Source organism: Triplophysa dalaica, chromosome 15, assembly GCF_015846415.1.
Source record: "Triplophysa dalaica isolate WHDGS20190420 chromosome 15, ASM1584641v1, whole genome shotgun sequence".
NCBI classification, from domain to species: Eukaryota; Metazoa; Chordata; class Actinopteri; order Cypriniformes; family Nemacheilidae; genus Triplophysa; species Triplophysa dalaica.
In genome coordinates, this window is record NC_079556.1 from 14,425,312 (window position 1) to 14,441,071 (window position 15,760).

The window sequence follows — 15,760 nt, forward strand, 5'->3', positions numbered from 1 at the left end:
TTTAAAAACTGCCAGAGGATATATCAAAGATGGTATTTCTTCCCTAAAACAATGTAGATTTCTGGTGTCATAAGCAGCAAACTTTTTTCCCACTGGAGGCCGATCGATTTCACTTTAGCTGATTGTCTAACAAATCAAATGCGTAAATGTTCTCCAAAAAAGTCTACCTGACCAGACTTTTTATGGCTCACATCCTTACAACTGTCTGAAGTCTCTGGCTTGTTCCAGGAGGGCTGCACCTCTGAAGGAGATTTCTGAGAATGGCATGTAATGATAACATTGTGTCGAATGCAATAGAAGGACGCTCTTTAAAGAGAGACACAGATTGGCATTAATACCGTTAATTAAATAAATGGTGGTGGAAATTGTTATTTTAATCGATGCCTTTTAAATGAAGATGAGCGCCCACTGCGAGGGTTAAATTTGCATGCTGGGGTTCTGTTGGCTTCGATAATAAGAGGCACAAGCGGCAGCACATGGAAGCAGGGCCGGCCCAGCCTCTGTAGGTGCCCTAGGCAAGATTTAGATTGCACCACTGCTAAGCAAAATAAATAAATAAAAATATCAGCATATTAACTTTTTTCAAAAGCATATTTATTAGTGGTGGGCCGTTAACGCAGTGAGACTCTTATCGCGCGATAAAAAAAATGTCGCCGTTAATCTATTCTCAAAGTTGGGTGGGAGCTGGGTCTATACTACGCAAGCTATGATGACTTTCACCTTGATATTTTAGCGCGGATGTATACCAGCTTAACTGCACTGTACGGGTCGAGAACGAGATTTTTCAACTCGCGTGATTTGCGTCATTCGCGGAAGCAGAAGCCGCCTCATCATCTCATAACCAGGGCTTCATTCGCGTCCTTAGCGCCGCCTCATCATCTCATAACCAGAGCTTCATTCGCGTCCTTAGCGCCGCCTCATCATCTCATAACCAGGGCTTCATTCGCGTCCTTAGCGCCGCCTCATCATCTCATAACCAGGGCTTCATTCGCGTCCTTAGCGCCGCCTCATCATCTCATAACCAGGGCTTCATTCGCGCGCTTCGCGCCGCAAGGTCTATTGCCTCTTTGCATTAACACATAAATCACTCGCGCTTGACACGCCATTTGCGTTTGGTCTGAACACAACATAACGTTACTGTGAAATTACCGCATCAAACGTGACGTGCTAACATGGATGCAGCTATAAAGCCGCCGGGTTTGCTTCAGGGAATATTAATTTTTAAGAAGCTTCCCAATAGAAACATCGACAAGACTAAGGTTGTTTGCACCTTGTGCAATGCGGAATTGGTTTAAAAAAAACTTTCTCTCAACATGTACTGGTCTAGTTTTAGTTGAAACCAGTAACTTTGTATTGAGATCTAATGTATTATGGCTCCTGTATGACATATCGCTTGTTGCTCCCTCACTCTTTGTAAGTCGCTTTGGATAAAAGCGTCTGCTAAATGACTAAATGTAAATGTACTGTAGGAGCTCTTCCAGTCTCAAGTACCACCTAAACGCAAATCATCCCTTAGCTAATGCGGAAGTAAACACAAGTTCATCTTATTGAACATAATTTAATTTTCATCACCAATTATCATTGTAGAACAGCTTTCTCAAGCAGTTTGTGATGCATTTTGGAAACAGGATATGAGCCCCTGGTCTAATGCGCCACCTGGCTTCAGAAACCCGTTCTCAAAGACTTACTTTTAGTCATTATTTGGGTAGCACACATATTCTGAATGCCTTCGGCAGAATTCAAATGAGCCATTTTAATCTAGATTAATCTAGATTAATCTTGGAATTAATCTAGATTAATCTAGATTAAAAAAATTAATCTATGCCTACCACTAATATTTATTTAAATATAACATGAATTGTGATGAACATAAATAGGAAGTAAATAAATAACAACAAATTAAATATTTGTCATAAAAATGTTTCTTATTACGTACTCATTGTTTGTACTCAAACAAAATAAAACTTTCACAATAATACTCTAGTAGAAAATAACAGCTCATAAAACGAATATTTGTGTATTATTATTATTATTTAGATAAATGTCAACTAGAATTTTTTTTACCATTGGTGAAGCTCTGCGCAAACGCAGTAGAGACACAAATAAAAGCTTATTGGATTGTTTGGGATTTTCTCAAATAAATGGTATGACCTTGTCACTGTGTCAGTAAACACTTTTTGCAGCTCGCTTAGTTGAAAGCAGTGAAAAACAGCATGCAGTGTCAGTGTTACCAGTAAAATGGTTCTATCTGGTTTCCGTTACACGTGCATAATTAATGCGTTAAGATTATCAATCATAGTTAATCATAATCGGATCATGATGCAAGAAGGTGTTCACATGTCGCGTATTTAGATTAGATTTTTTTTAGATTAGATTCAACTTTATTGTCATTCCACATATACAAGTACAGTGTAACGAAATGTAGTTTAGGTCTAACCAGAAGTGCAATTAGCAAGTGCAGGATATACAGTGTGAATAAATACAGAATACAATATTAGGAAAATACTATACAATGGCCATGTACTATGAAAATATGACAGTCGGTATGTACTATGAACAATATAGACAGAAGGCTATATACTGTGAACATTAATGTACAGGTGGTTATGAACAGATAACAATATAGACTATACAATAGTGCAAGTGATTTGAGTGTGCATTAGTTACAGACATTAGCTATTAAAGTTACAGTGCAGTAGATGAGTTGATGCGGTTATTAAAGGTACAGTGCAGTACATGAGTTATTGAAGTTATCGTGCAATACATGAGTAGATGCAGTTATACATTTACAGTGCAGTAGATGAGTTAGTGCAGTTATTGAGGTTACAGTGCAGTAGATGAGTTAATGCAGTTATTGAAGTTACAGTGCAGTAGATGCGTTAATGCGGTTATTAAGGTCACAGTGCAGTAGATGAGTTAATGCAGTTATTGAAGTTATAGTGCAATAGATGAGTAGATGCAGTTAGTTATGCAATAGATGCAGTAATGCAATAGATGAGTTACAGTAAAGTATAGAAGTTGGTGCAGTTATTGAAGTTACAGTGCAGTAGATGAGGTAATGCAGTTATGAAAGTTACAGTGCAGTAGATGAGGTAATGCAGTTATGAAAGTTACAGTGCACTAGATGAGGTAATCTAGTTATGAGAGTAGTCCATTAGTGCAAATGAGCATTCAGTGTAATATGTGGTGTGCAAGTGAGCAGTATAGAGTGCAAATGATGCTATGTGTGTGTAAACTGTCCGATAGAGCAGATACATGAAGTACTGGTGTGTACAGTTCAGTCATGCATGGCAGCCCTGTAGTGCAATGTAAACAATTTAATAGCAGCATTAAAGTTAAAGTTATGAGGGGTAGTGGAATCAGTGGGAAGCAGAGTTCAATAATGAAACAGCTCTGGGAAAAAAGCTGTTTCCTAGTCTGCTGGTTCTTGTCCGGAGGCACCTGAAGCGCCTGCCGGAAGGCAGGAGAGTAAACAGTCTATGAGCGGGGTGAGAGGAGTCCTTGAGAATGCTGCGAGCTCGACGCAGACAGCGTTTCTTATGGATGTCCTCAATGGAAGAGAGTGTAGTCCCTGAAGTATTACCAGACGTCATGCAGTTTACTTATGAACACGTTTACTCAGCATCCATTAACTTACAGCGTACATACACAGAACACATACACTTCCGGTGCACGCACACAGCGTGCCTACGTATTACAACATCCCCTCTGTTTACAAGATTGTAAGAACATTTCAGACATCCAAACAATAAGAGTGTCATCATTATTATTTTTAATTTACTGTTTAACAAGACACTCTACAACAGGATAAACGTCTGTCTCCGTAACCCAATACAGTTTTTTTTTTTATTTTTATTTTTTATCAACAATACTAAACCGTTTGATTATGTATGAAGAAAAATTATTCAGTCCATATTTACTGTAATCTTTACGAACTGACTTTCACTCAGATTTACACATAGTCCTTGTACTGTTTTGGCTTGATTATGATCCGTCCGGATCTAGTACATTTTGGTCTTGTTTTCTCAGTGTCTGTGTTGTGTTGCCCTGTTTCAGGAGGTTGTGTGATTGGGTTTTCAACAACATCATTGTGACTTTGTTCAGTTGAATCTTTTCTCGATGTCTCGTTAAATGTTACTCTTTTCTGGACGTTGAATGTGTGTGGTGCATACATTTCATGGAGGTGACTCCTAGTACGTCGAAATGTTTTTCCATTTGGTGTTTGGATCAGCTAACTTCTCGGCTCCTTGCATTTTTTCACAACAGTCCCTGGGTGCCATGTTTTCTTCTCCTTGTCCAGCACTCTTACACACTGTCCAGGGTACAGTGGGGGTGAGTCTCTTCCACTGCATCAGTCATGTAGAGTTTTCATCATATTTGTCCTCTTTTCTAAGTACTGTCTGTGTTCCAGTTTTCCTGGTGCTGTGTGACTTGGTAGGAGTGTTGTTATGGGTCTCCCGAAGAGCAACTCTGCTGGGGATGGCAGGTCACTATCGATGGGTGTCGCTCGAACCTGTAGCATGGCCACTTGTATTTCTCCTGTGCGTTGTAATGTTTTCTTGATGATGGATTTGATGTGTCTCACATGCCTTTCAATAAATCCATTGCTCTTTGGATAGTGTGGTGAACTTGTGGTGTGTTTTATTCCCCAGTAATCTATAAATTTCCTGAAGGGTTGCCCTGTGTACTTTGGTCCATTGTCTGTTATCAACTCATCTGCACGTCCAAATAAAGACATGTAATTTTGCATCTTTTGTGCAACTGCATGAGTGCTTACCGATGTGGGCATTTCATCAACCAGTGGATATTTAGAATATCTGTCCACGGTAAGTAGGTAATGATGTCCATCAATCTCAAACAGATCAGACGCCAGGTATTGCCATGGCTTTGTGGGTACCTCGTGTGGAATGAGAGGTTCTTTTGGTTGTGCATCCTGGTGTTCTGCACAGGTACTGCAAGATCTGCACATTTTCTCAATATCTGCATTTATATTTGTCCAGTATACACTTTCCCGTGCCAACCTTCGTGTTTTTTCAATACCTTGGTGTGCCGCATGGAGTTGTGTGAGAATGTCGTCGATCATTGACTCCGGCATAAGTATTTGTCTGCCTTTGAAGATAACTCCAGCTTCTATGGCGAGTTCGTCTCGAAAAGGCCAATAGCTGCGCAGGTCTTTGGGCAGTTCTTGGAGTTTCTCTGGCCAGCCCTGATGGATGATTTCTTTTAATGCACTGAGCTTTGGGTCATTTGCAGTCTCTGTTCTCAGAGTTTCCTGTTTACTCGGAGAGAAGTTTACCATAGCAATGGTATGATGCTCAGGTTCTTCAAATTCAGCATCCAATCCATCAATACGTTCATCTAGCTCAATGTCTTCATTGTTTTCAGGGTTTGGCAGTCGGCTGAGGGCCTGCGAGAACCATTTGGTTTCCAGGACGGTACACAATGTTGTAGTTGTATCCTTGTGTTTTGATCAGCATCCGCTGTAGCCTGGGTGGGGCAGCATGCAGGGCTTTTGTGCATATGGTGACAAGTGGCTTGTGGTCGGTCACGACTGTAAATGATTTGCCATACAAGTATGTGTGATATCGCTGCATTCCATACACGATAGCAAGCATTTCTCTCTCAATGTTGCTATATCTTGACTGGCATTCGGTTAATGTCTTTGAGCCAAAAGCAATGGGTCTGTTGTCTTGCACCAGAGCTACACCAATGCCTTTTTGCGAAGCATCTACCTCCAGTATGAGGTTGGCTGTTGGGTTGTAGTACTTAAGGCAGGCTTCCACAGTCACTGTTGCCTTTAGGTCCTCAAAGTATTTTTTATAGTCAGTGTCCCAAGCCCACTGTGAATCATTTTTTAGTAATCCTCTCATGCTGTGTGCTTTATCCGCAAATTTCGGAATGTAAGGGGACAAGTAATTCAACATACCCATGAAACATTTTGTGGTGTTGGCATTTTCTGTATGTCATCCACTTTGGCTGGATCTGGTCTGATTCCTTCATCCGTGTAAAGGTTTCCGAAGAAGGATATGCTCCGCTGCTTAATAGTGCATTTGTCACTGTTAAACACCAATCCTGTTTTCACAGCTCTTTCCATCAGGTTTATTAGGTTCTTGTCATGTTCTTCTCCATTAGCTCCACACACTGCAACATCATCTGCTATGCTAATAACACCTTGGAGGCCCTCCAGGATTTGATCCATTTTTGCTTGGAACAGGTCTTGAGATACACAAAGGCCGAATGGTAAGCGTTTCCAGCAGTATCTGCCAAACGGAGTACGAAATGTAGTTAGAACTTGTGATTCTTCATTCAGGTGCATTGACCAGTACCCAGCTTTTGCATCCAGTTTGCTGAATACTTTCGCGTTTGCAAACTTGGGGTTTAGTTCTTCCACGGTCGGAATTTTGTGAGGACACCTCTTCAAGCTTGCATTCAATTTTTGTGGATCCAAACAAATTCGGATTGATCCGTCTTTCTTTGTGCTGAAGGCGAGACTGGAACACCAGTCTGTGTGCTCCTCTACTTTTCGCAGAACTCCTTGATTAACAAGTTTGTTTAACTCATTTTGTAGTTTGTCCTTGATGTGGATGCTGCATTTACGTGGCGGGTCAATGAATGGGTTTGCATCCTCCTTCAGAATGAGCTTTGCTGTGCCTTCAAAACTGCCAATTTTGTCGAAATTGGTCTGGATATTTTTCTTTTAGGTCGCTGATGCTTTTTATGCCTTGCTGGATGTTCACTTTTGGTTGTTCTTTCACATGACCATCGTCTTCTCCTTCAGCCATTGCATCCACATTTACAGTCACAAGGTTAAGGAGCTCACTTGTGGGTAATCCAACTACAGCTGGTCCTGGTACGTTGACCACATAGAATTTTGTATCTATCCATCTGGACTCCTTGTACTGGCACAACATGTTAATAGTTCCAAAGCAGGGAATCTCATCACCTGTATATGATGTTAACTTTACCTTGGATGCTGGCTTTATATGTTCCATGCTCTGTGGTGATGTACCATACATCTGTTTGAATGTGCGCAATGGAAGTGTATTCCCTGATGCCCCAGTATCAATTTTCAGACGAAGCGTGTGTCCACATCCTTTCAGGTGGGGTGGTTTGACATTCAGAGTTGTGAAAGCCTCATCTCTCGGCTCTTTTACATGGATGCTGTGCAGGCATTTTGCGCTAATAGTTATCGAGTAGAAATGTTTTTGGTACGAATACTCATCGTCATCTTTGTTGCAATCCACACTGTTGATGCTGGCCTCTTGATGTTTGTGGTCTTTTCTCTGGATGAAGTTGCCTTGGTATTTGTAGCGTGTTTCTGACTTACTCCTTTTGTGCTGGCTGGATTCCTGTCTTTGTCGTCTGCTTTTACAGCATCGTGCCCAATGGCCTCTGATGCCACACATAGAGCATGTATCGTTGTATGCAGGACACTGCCTTGGCTTGTGATTCTTATCACATTTCTGACATGTTCGTCCTCTTCCAACAGCATGGAATTTTTCTGTATGTGACAAGCTGAGCTGCTGTATTTGATCATTTCCAGCTGCTAAGGCTTCATACTTCCTTCCTTCTGCTAGTACATCAGCAATGGGATATCCTTTAGGCTTACTGTACAAGTCATTTCTTAATGCATCAAATGGTGTGCTGGCAATAATAAGCTCGACTAATCGTTCATTAAGCTCCTCGTCATTGAATTGGCATTTCAGTGCTAAAGTTCTGGCTCTAGTCACAAAATCATCTATGCTTTCATTTGTTTTTTGTCTGTACTGCATTAATTGAAGCCTGTGTATTCTGAAGTTTACGTTAATCTTTAATTGTCCTTCAAAGAATTTCCACAAGGTGTCAGGCTTTCTCTTGTCTGCGTCACTGAGTCCGCTTGCATTGAGTCGCTTTAATCCTTCATCTCCTATGCCTCTGCATATTTTTCTTGCTTGTTTCTCTGCATCTGATATTTCTTCATCTTCCAAATACAGATTCATTTTTTGTTGAAACAATGACATGGTTTCACTCAGATCAGGATCGGACCAGTTCATCATTGGTATATGCAAAGCCATGATAGCGCTTGTATTTTCAATGTACTCACGTTATTAGTAGCGGTTTATTCTCCTTGTTGTATTGTCTTCTTTGGACCGATTAGCACTTATCACGCAGACAACGTGCTGCTTCAGATCCCGTGTGTGCACACGAGCATATCAGAGAATAGCGTTTGCCGTTCGCGTCAGCTTTTTCAGTAGCCATACACTGTATTTGCTCGTGGTTTCTGCTTCACCGGACACGAACACTTATTAGACGATGCAATAGTTCGTTTAACCGCTGCCACCATGAAGTATTACCAGACGTCATGCAGTTTACTTATGAACACGTTTACTCAGCATCCATTAACTTACAGCGTACATACACAGAACAGATACACTTCCGGTGCACGCACACAGCGTGCCTACGTATTACAACAGTCCCTGTGATGCGCTGGGCTGTTTTCACCACCCGCTGCAGTGCCTTGCGCTCAGCAACAGAACAGTTCCCGTACCAGACTGTGACACAGTTGGTCAGGATGCTCTCTATCGTGCAGCGATAGAAGTTCACCAGGATAGTTGAAGACAGTTGGTTCTTCTTCAGTGTCCTCAGAAAGAAGAGACACTGGTGAGCCTTCTTGACCAGGCATGAGGTGTTGGTGGTCCAGGACAGGTCCTCCGAAATATGGGTCCCCAGGAACTTAAAACTGGAAACACGTTCAACAGCCATCCCGTTAATGTGGATTTAAGGTCTCGTCTGGAGCCCCTCTGGTCATTTTGCGCCCATAGGCAACTGCTAGGAATACTTTTATACTTAGGTATTTGCAATACCCTGGATCAAACCCACAACGTTGCTTTGTTAATGCAATGCTCTTACCACTGAGCTACAGGAAAGCTGTGACCGGTATAAATAGAGTCCGGGGTGATTAGCTGCAGGTGCGGGGTGCCATATGTCGCAAGTGTGGGTATACTCAAGGTGGAGTTCGGTGGAGGGGGTGATGGGAAATGGAGTTTGAGGCATTAGTATTTCAAGATTGTGAACTCAACTCAACTCAACTTTATTTATATAGCGCTTTTTACAATTTTCATTGTTACAAAGCAGCAGTACATGAGACACATTGAATACAAGAAAAATAACTAAAGGCATATACCTGTAAAAACAAGAAAAAGGTGAAAACAACAAAAGACAGACATACAAATGCTCCACACACACAATATGCATACATAGTTACACACATTGACAGAGACGCACACACGCAAACACACTCGCACACACGCACAGTGAAAGCACACATAGGAGAGAGAACCACAGGTCAAATATTAAACAAACTATAAATTCTTATATGCAATATTAATTATGTCTAACTTCTAAATTCTAAAGTTTCTAACTAACATAGGGCCCTATAATACAAAATATTTTTGCTAGTTTCAGCCTAACTCAAATATAATTTTTAAGTCATGCACCACATTGTTTAAAAAGCAAATGCATTTGCGCCCATTTGGCGCCCATGGGCATGCTGGTCTGAAAACAAGGTTTTCATGCGCATTGTTGGCGCGTTTCTATTTTGAGGAGACTTAAACCAACTTAAACCAGGTCTAAGGTCAAGTGTGCAATATTTTTTGAGGTTATTTAAAGAGCTTGTTAGTATTATGCGCCTATAGAACACAGTGGGACGCAGCACACAAACGAGCCAAATATCAAAAATAAAAGGACAATATAAAAGATATATAATACGAAAACTAAAGGATTCTTATTGTGTACATAAAAATCTAAATCTATGCGTAAAGCGCCTGAGCAGACAATCTACAGGACAAGTCGGATTTTTATCTTTTTGTACACAATAATAATAATGTGTGCTGTTTCCTCGCTAGAGAAGTGTCCAAGTCTTTTTTCTTGCAAATTTCGCCGTGTAAATAGTAAATTCGCCATGGTGTGAGTGCAACGGTCTCTTAAAGGGAATGGGAGATGAGACTTTGATCGGTTTACTGCACATTTTCCTAAAACATACTCATTACTCATTAAGAAAATAGGGACAACCCATTTAGACCATGCGCATGGCGCGCCAACCATTTTTCCCATCGTTTAACTACCAAAAGTGAATTCAGAAACGCTAAGTGCACCTGCGCCATGCACTTCAGACCATGCGCTTAGATTGTTAAAATAGTGCCCATAGTGTTCATAGATTATCAGGTTTTAAACAAGCATGTGAAGTCTACGCCAGATCTAAGTGCACGAATTGCATGTCTAATGATGAAATTCATGCTAATGTTTCAATCCAAATTTTTTCTCAAATTGTTATGCTGGAAATCAAAATTGTATTAATGAACATAGAAATTTCCATTAGTTGACCACATTGTATATTCTATTAATGTAGTACTAAGCATATATGTTTCTGAGGGTGCGATGTATCCTGTGTTGTTATAGTGGCTTTGGTTGGAGCTCCAGCTGGGATCAGTCAAGCAGTGATTCGTTCTTTGTCTTCTGCTATTGTGGGACCACAGGAACAAGGTAAAACATTAAACCTAACAGAAAGTGAAAGCAATGCTTAAGTGAGAGAGGAAGAGAGTGACACCTCCAGCGTTCAAATCACATCAGAGATCTTGAGGAAGAGAGCCCTGCCCTTCATTTCTGAAAGATGATTTACAGTTTTTTTCTAATAACAAAGGCCAGGATCTGTAGTGTCAGACCATTCTATAAACATTTCACTTTTGTTAAACTGCCTTTGGTGCATGTGGATACGTTTAGACCCTTCTGACAGAAAGTCAATTTTGGACCATTGGAGAATGGTTGCAAAAACAAATAACGGTTATGTTATCTCCTTGGTAATAGTATGATGTTCTGTAATATAATAATACCATGATTTTTAAGGATACCATGAATATAGTAGAACCATGTTATTTACTGCACATACTGTACAAACTGCAGTGAATAAAAATAAAAATATATTTTTGCATATTTTGATGTTCTAGGGTATTGCTATCTGACATCATTACTGTACCATGCTTTCACAACAGTGCTGTTTCCTGAAGGTCGTGCTCTATTCTTTAATGTTTATATGACATCATGATTTACTATCCTACTGTTTGATCATCAGGGCCAGAAATGAGCTGAAATACCTTCAGTAAGCACAAAAGTGTTTTGACCCACACTACGACAAATAGATTTGAGGCATGCTTTTCTACAAAATTTTCACTTTCTCTAACATTTGTTTCTTCCTGATAACATAGGCAAAACCCAAAGATTTTAATCTACATTGTCCTTTCACAAACACTTAACCAGAGGCGTTACAGAGTGTGTAATTCACTAGGGAATCGAAGGCCTTTTCAGAAATCACTGAATTATCAAACTGCTAAGTGGATAAAAATGCAAGAGAAATTAACTAAAGCTAGAGTAGACATTCATATTCAGGACCACACAGACTCCTTTCACACAGTGTGAAGCTATTAGCCAAACTCACAGGAAATATCCACTTTGTTCGAGGATACAAGCATCCTTCTCTCCATTAATGTTATTTATCTTCTAGTTGATATAAGAGTGACAAGCCTCTGAATGGACATATTGATGACAAGTTATGCCCAAGCGTGAACGCAGCATTTCTTCTCCATTTCGACAGCCATTTTCTCAATCTGCGTCTCAGATTGCATGTGTCACTGAATGTACTGCTGTTTGCACTCATTCAGGTACACTCAGGCAACTTCCACATTCAGCTGAGATCAATAAGTATTGCATGTTTCAGGCCCTTAATGGCTACCTTGATTCCCGTTGGCTTATTCTGCTCCAGTTAGTCAGAGTGGTCACGAAGTTTAGAGAAGGTCTTGGAGATATTTTATCAAAGTGGATCAAGCCATTATTCATGCCGACGATCCACTGCACACACATCAGATTCCAAGGCCATTATTTTTTCATTCAGATAAAATCGCGGGTTATGAATTTCAGGTGCGTCCACAGGATATTAAAGACTGTCACGATCTCACTTGGTGTTTCCCCGTTATTTTGGACTTTTAGTGCCTGTTGGCGTACCATGTTTGTAGTCTTTTTTGTTAATTAGTTTCCTCAGGTGTTTCTTGTTTCCTTTTTATCCTAGTGATTTTAAGCCCTAGTGTTTCCTATGTTTGGTGTCGGTCTTTGTTTCATGCTTTGTTTTTGTGCCTCCTTCATTCTAAGGATTACCTAGGTTTGTTTTATCTTGTATTATTTTCTTTAAGTAAACATTGCACATGGACATGGGTTTGATCACAAGGGAACACAAACTGATATACCATGACCATACCAGTCATGTTGAAAAAATATTTAAGGGTCATTGTTGTGGTCAACATTATTTTTCTGCTATCTCTGTTATTACATTTTACTTTGATGAACCAATTTTAAAGAACTCAAGAACTGAAATACAATAAAATACAATACAAGGGCTTTGTGGTATTTATCGGCCTAAAATCCACAGTGAAATATACAGTTGAAAGAAAAAGTATGTGAACCCTTTGGGCTTACTTGGATTTCTTCATAAATTCGTCATACAATGTGTTCTGATCTTCATCTAAGTCACAACAATAGAGAAACACAGTCTGCTTAAACTAATACCGCACAAACATTATACGTTTTCATGTTTTTATTGAACACAACATGTAAACATTCATAGTGCAGGGTGGAAAAAGTATGTGAAACCCTAGGCTAATGACTTCTCCAAGAGCTAATTGGAGCCAGGAGTCAGCCAACCTGGGGTCCAATCAATGTGCTGAGATTGGATATGTTGATTAAAGCTGGCCTGTCCAATAAAAAACACACACCAGTTTTGAGTTTGCTGTTCTGAAGAAGCGTTGTCTGATGTTTACCATGCCTCGCACTAAAGAGCTCTCAGAAGACCTACGATCAAGAATTGTTGACTTACATAAAGCTGGAAAGGGCTATAAAAGTATATCTAAAAGCCTTGATGTCCATGTGTCCACAGTAAGACAGATTGTCTACAAATGGAGAAAGTTCAGCACTGTTGCTACACTCCCTAGGCGTGGTCGTCCTGTAAAGACGACTGCAAGAGCACAGCGCAGAATGCTCAATGAGGTTAAGAAGAATCCTAGAGTGTTAGCTACACACTTACAGAAATCTCTGGCAAATGCTAACATTTTTGTTGACAAATCTACAATAAGGAAAACATTAAACAAGAATGGACTTCATGGGAGGACACCACGGAGGAAGCCACTGCTGTCCAAAAAAACATTGCAGCACGGTTGAAGTTTGCAAAAGAGCACCTGGATGTTCCACAGCACTACTGGCAAAACATTCTGTGGACAGATGAAACCAAAATTTAGTTGTTTAGAAAGATCACACAACGCTATGTGTGGAGAACAAAAGGCACAGCACACCAACATCAAAACCTCATCCCAACTGTGAAATATGTTGGAGGGGGCATCATGGTTTGGGGCTGCTTTGCTGCCTCGGGCCCTGGACGGATTACTGTCATCGATGGAAAAATGAATTCCAAAGTTTATCAAGACATTTTGCAGAAAAACTTAAGACCATCTGTCCACCAACTGAAGCTTAACAGAGGATGGACGATGCAACAGGACAACGACCCAAAGCATAGAAGTAAATCAACAACAGTATGGCTTCAACAGAAAAAATACGCCTTCTGGAGTGCCTCAGTCAGAGTCCTGACCTCAACCCGATTGAGATGCTGTGGCATGAACTCAACAGAGGGATTCACACCAGACATCCCAAGAATATTGCTGAACTGAAACGCTTTTGTAAAGAGGAATGGTCCAAAATATCTCCTGAACGTTGTGCAGGTCTGATCTGCAACTATAGGAAACGTTTGCTTGAGGTTATTGCTGCCAAAGGAGGGTCAACCAGTTATTAAACCCAAAGGTTCACATACTTTTTCCACCCTGCACTATGAATGTTTACATGTTGTGTTCAATAAAAACATGAAAACGTATAATGTTTGTGCGGTATTAGTTTAAGCAGACTGTGTTTCTCTATTGTTGTGACTTAGATGAAGATCAGAACACATTTAATGACCGATTTATGAAGAAATCCAAGTAAGCCCAAAGGGTTCACATACTTTTTCTTTCAACTGTAAATGTACTCAAATATGTAGTTTCAGGTTCAACCTGGTCCAAACTAAATTTCTGTGTATGTCTGTTTCATGTTTTCATTGACTTGAATTTTGATGTCCTCAGGTGCCATGTTCTCCTTCTCTGCCTCAGTGGAAGCGACCTGCATTCTTATTGCTTCCTCGATCTTTAATGGCCTCTACCCTCTGACCTTGTCCACCTTCCCTGGGATGCCCTTCATCATCATGGCTGCCTTCATGCTTATCGAACTCATTATTTTACAGTAAGTTCATCATTATTTTAAATGAACACGCATTTTAAACAGTAATAAACTGATCCCACAAAAATGGAATTTTGTTCCAACAAAAACTGTCAAATTCTTCCAAATCTGTTTAAATTACCATAATACGAAAAATGTCTTCGTTAATTTACATGCTTTTTATTATGAATTACTGTTCAGTGCAATTGGGTCTACCTATAATCATTATTATTATCAGTTCAATCACGACTTTCTTGGGAAGCAACTCTGTGACAGCCTTACCCACCTCTGCTCTGCCATAAGTTCATAATATTTTAATAGAAAATCATAATTGATTATGTTAGGACTTCCACAATTGCTAATAGTGACTTTATTTTTGGCATGGTAACTCTTTTGGTCATGAGGAGATACAACTATGGTGTAATTTTAATGATAATTGCACCATTGGTATTGAGGATAATTGCTTAGGACTTTTGTTTTTAAGGTAATAGCAAATTAATGCATCATTTGTTCAGAAAAGCTACAACATTTACTGACCAACAAAGTGTCTCAAAAATATTTTAATAACCTTTATGTCTTCAATACGAATACGAACAAATGATGTAAACTCTAAATACTTTTCTGACAGTGGTGGAAGTGTCTCCAATGTTTAGTGTGGCATTGTTTAAGTTTTTTGCTATGAAGTCTCGATTGATTTCGTTTTCATTTGGATGGAGAAGAGCATAACATTTTGTGTGCTAATAGTATCGCATAAGTACATATTTCTCACTGATATACGAAAACACTGAAGATGACAAATTAGGTATTGATCCATCTCTTAAGTGTTTTTTAATGGAAGAATGGTGATCTTAACACACTTCCATTGTTTAATCTAGTGCAGTTCTAAAAATAATTATTAAAAATAACTGAGGGACATTTTAATGAGGGGATTTTCCTTCATTGGGAGAAATTCAAGCTTTGTTTTTTTGTTTGTTCTTATTTTTGTGAATCCTCGGTATGCAGTATTTACTAGGCAATATACAAACCACCACTATTTAATTGTCATAACATAAAATTAGTCTGAAGCCTTTGACACAACTTTCTGGCATTCTCAAACATCTAGACTGAGCAAAGTGGAACAGAACATTGGTGTCTTTTAACCCCAAGGGGTGTTCAAAGAGAGCACATTCTTGTGTTTAAAAATGAAACTCATAATGCAACATTAGGGAAACATATTTGTTTGAAAAATCAGAAAAGAATTAAAGCCTTTGTCTACATAATCAACAGCACCAGGTCAAACTAAGACTAAAGTTTAGTTTAAATAAGTTAAGCTTGATTTAGAGGGTTTTTAAAAGAAAAATATGTTCTTAAAACTCAGTGTGGAACTTGTGCTGATGTAAGGGTCTCCCACTGTTAAATAGCTCTTTATAAAACATCAAATACTTTCACCTGTCAGACTAGA

General features: G+C 39.6%; 1 protein-coding gene across 1 annotated transcript in view; it reads left to right on the plus strand.

Annotated features, from left to right (window-relative positions):
* The window catches only part of zgc:174356 (uncharacterized protein LOC100137120 homolog), a 63,045-nt gene that overhangs the window by 17,227 nt on the left and 30,058 nt on the right, over positions 1 to 15,760 (plus strand). The window contains exons 5-6 of the mRNA XM_056768214.1: positions 10,438 to 10,521; positions 14,187 to 14,343. Coding sequence (XP_056624192.1) covers positions 10,438 to 10,521; positions 14,187 to 14,343 — 241 coding nt within the window. The remainder of the gene's footprint in view (positions 1 to 10,437; positions 10,522 to 14,186; positions 14,344 to 15,760) is intronic.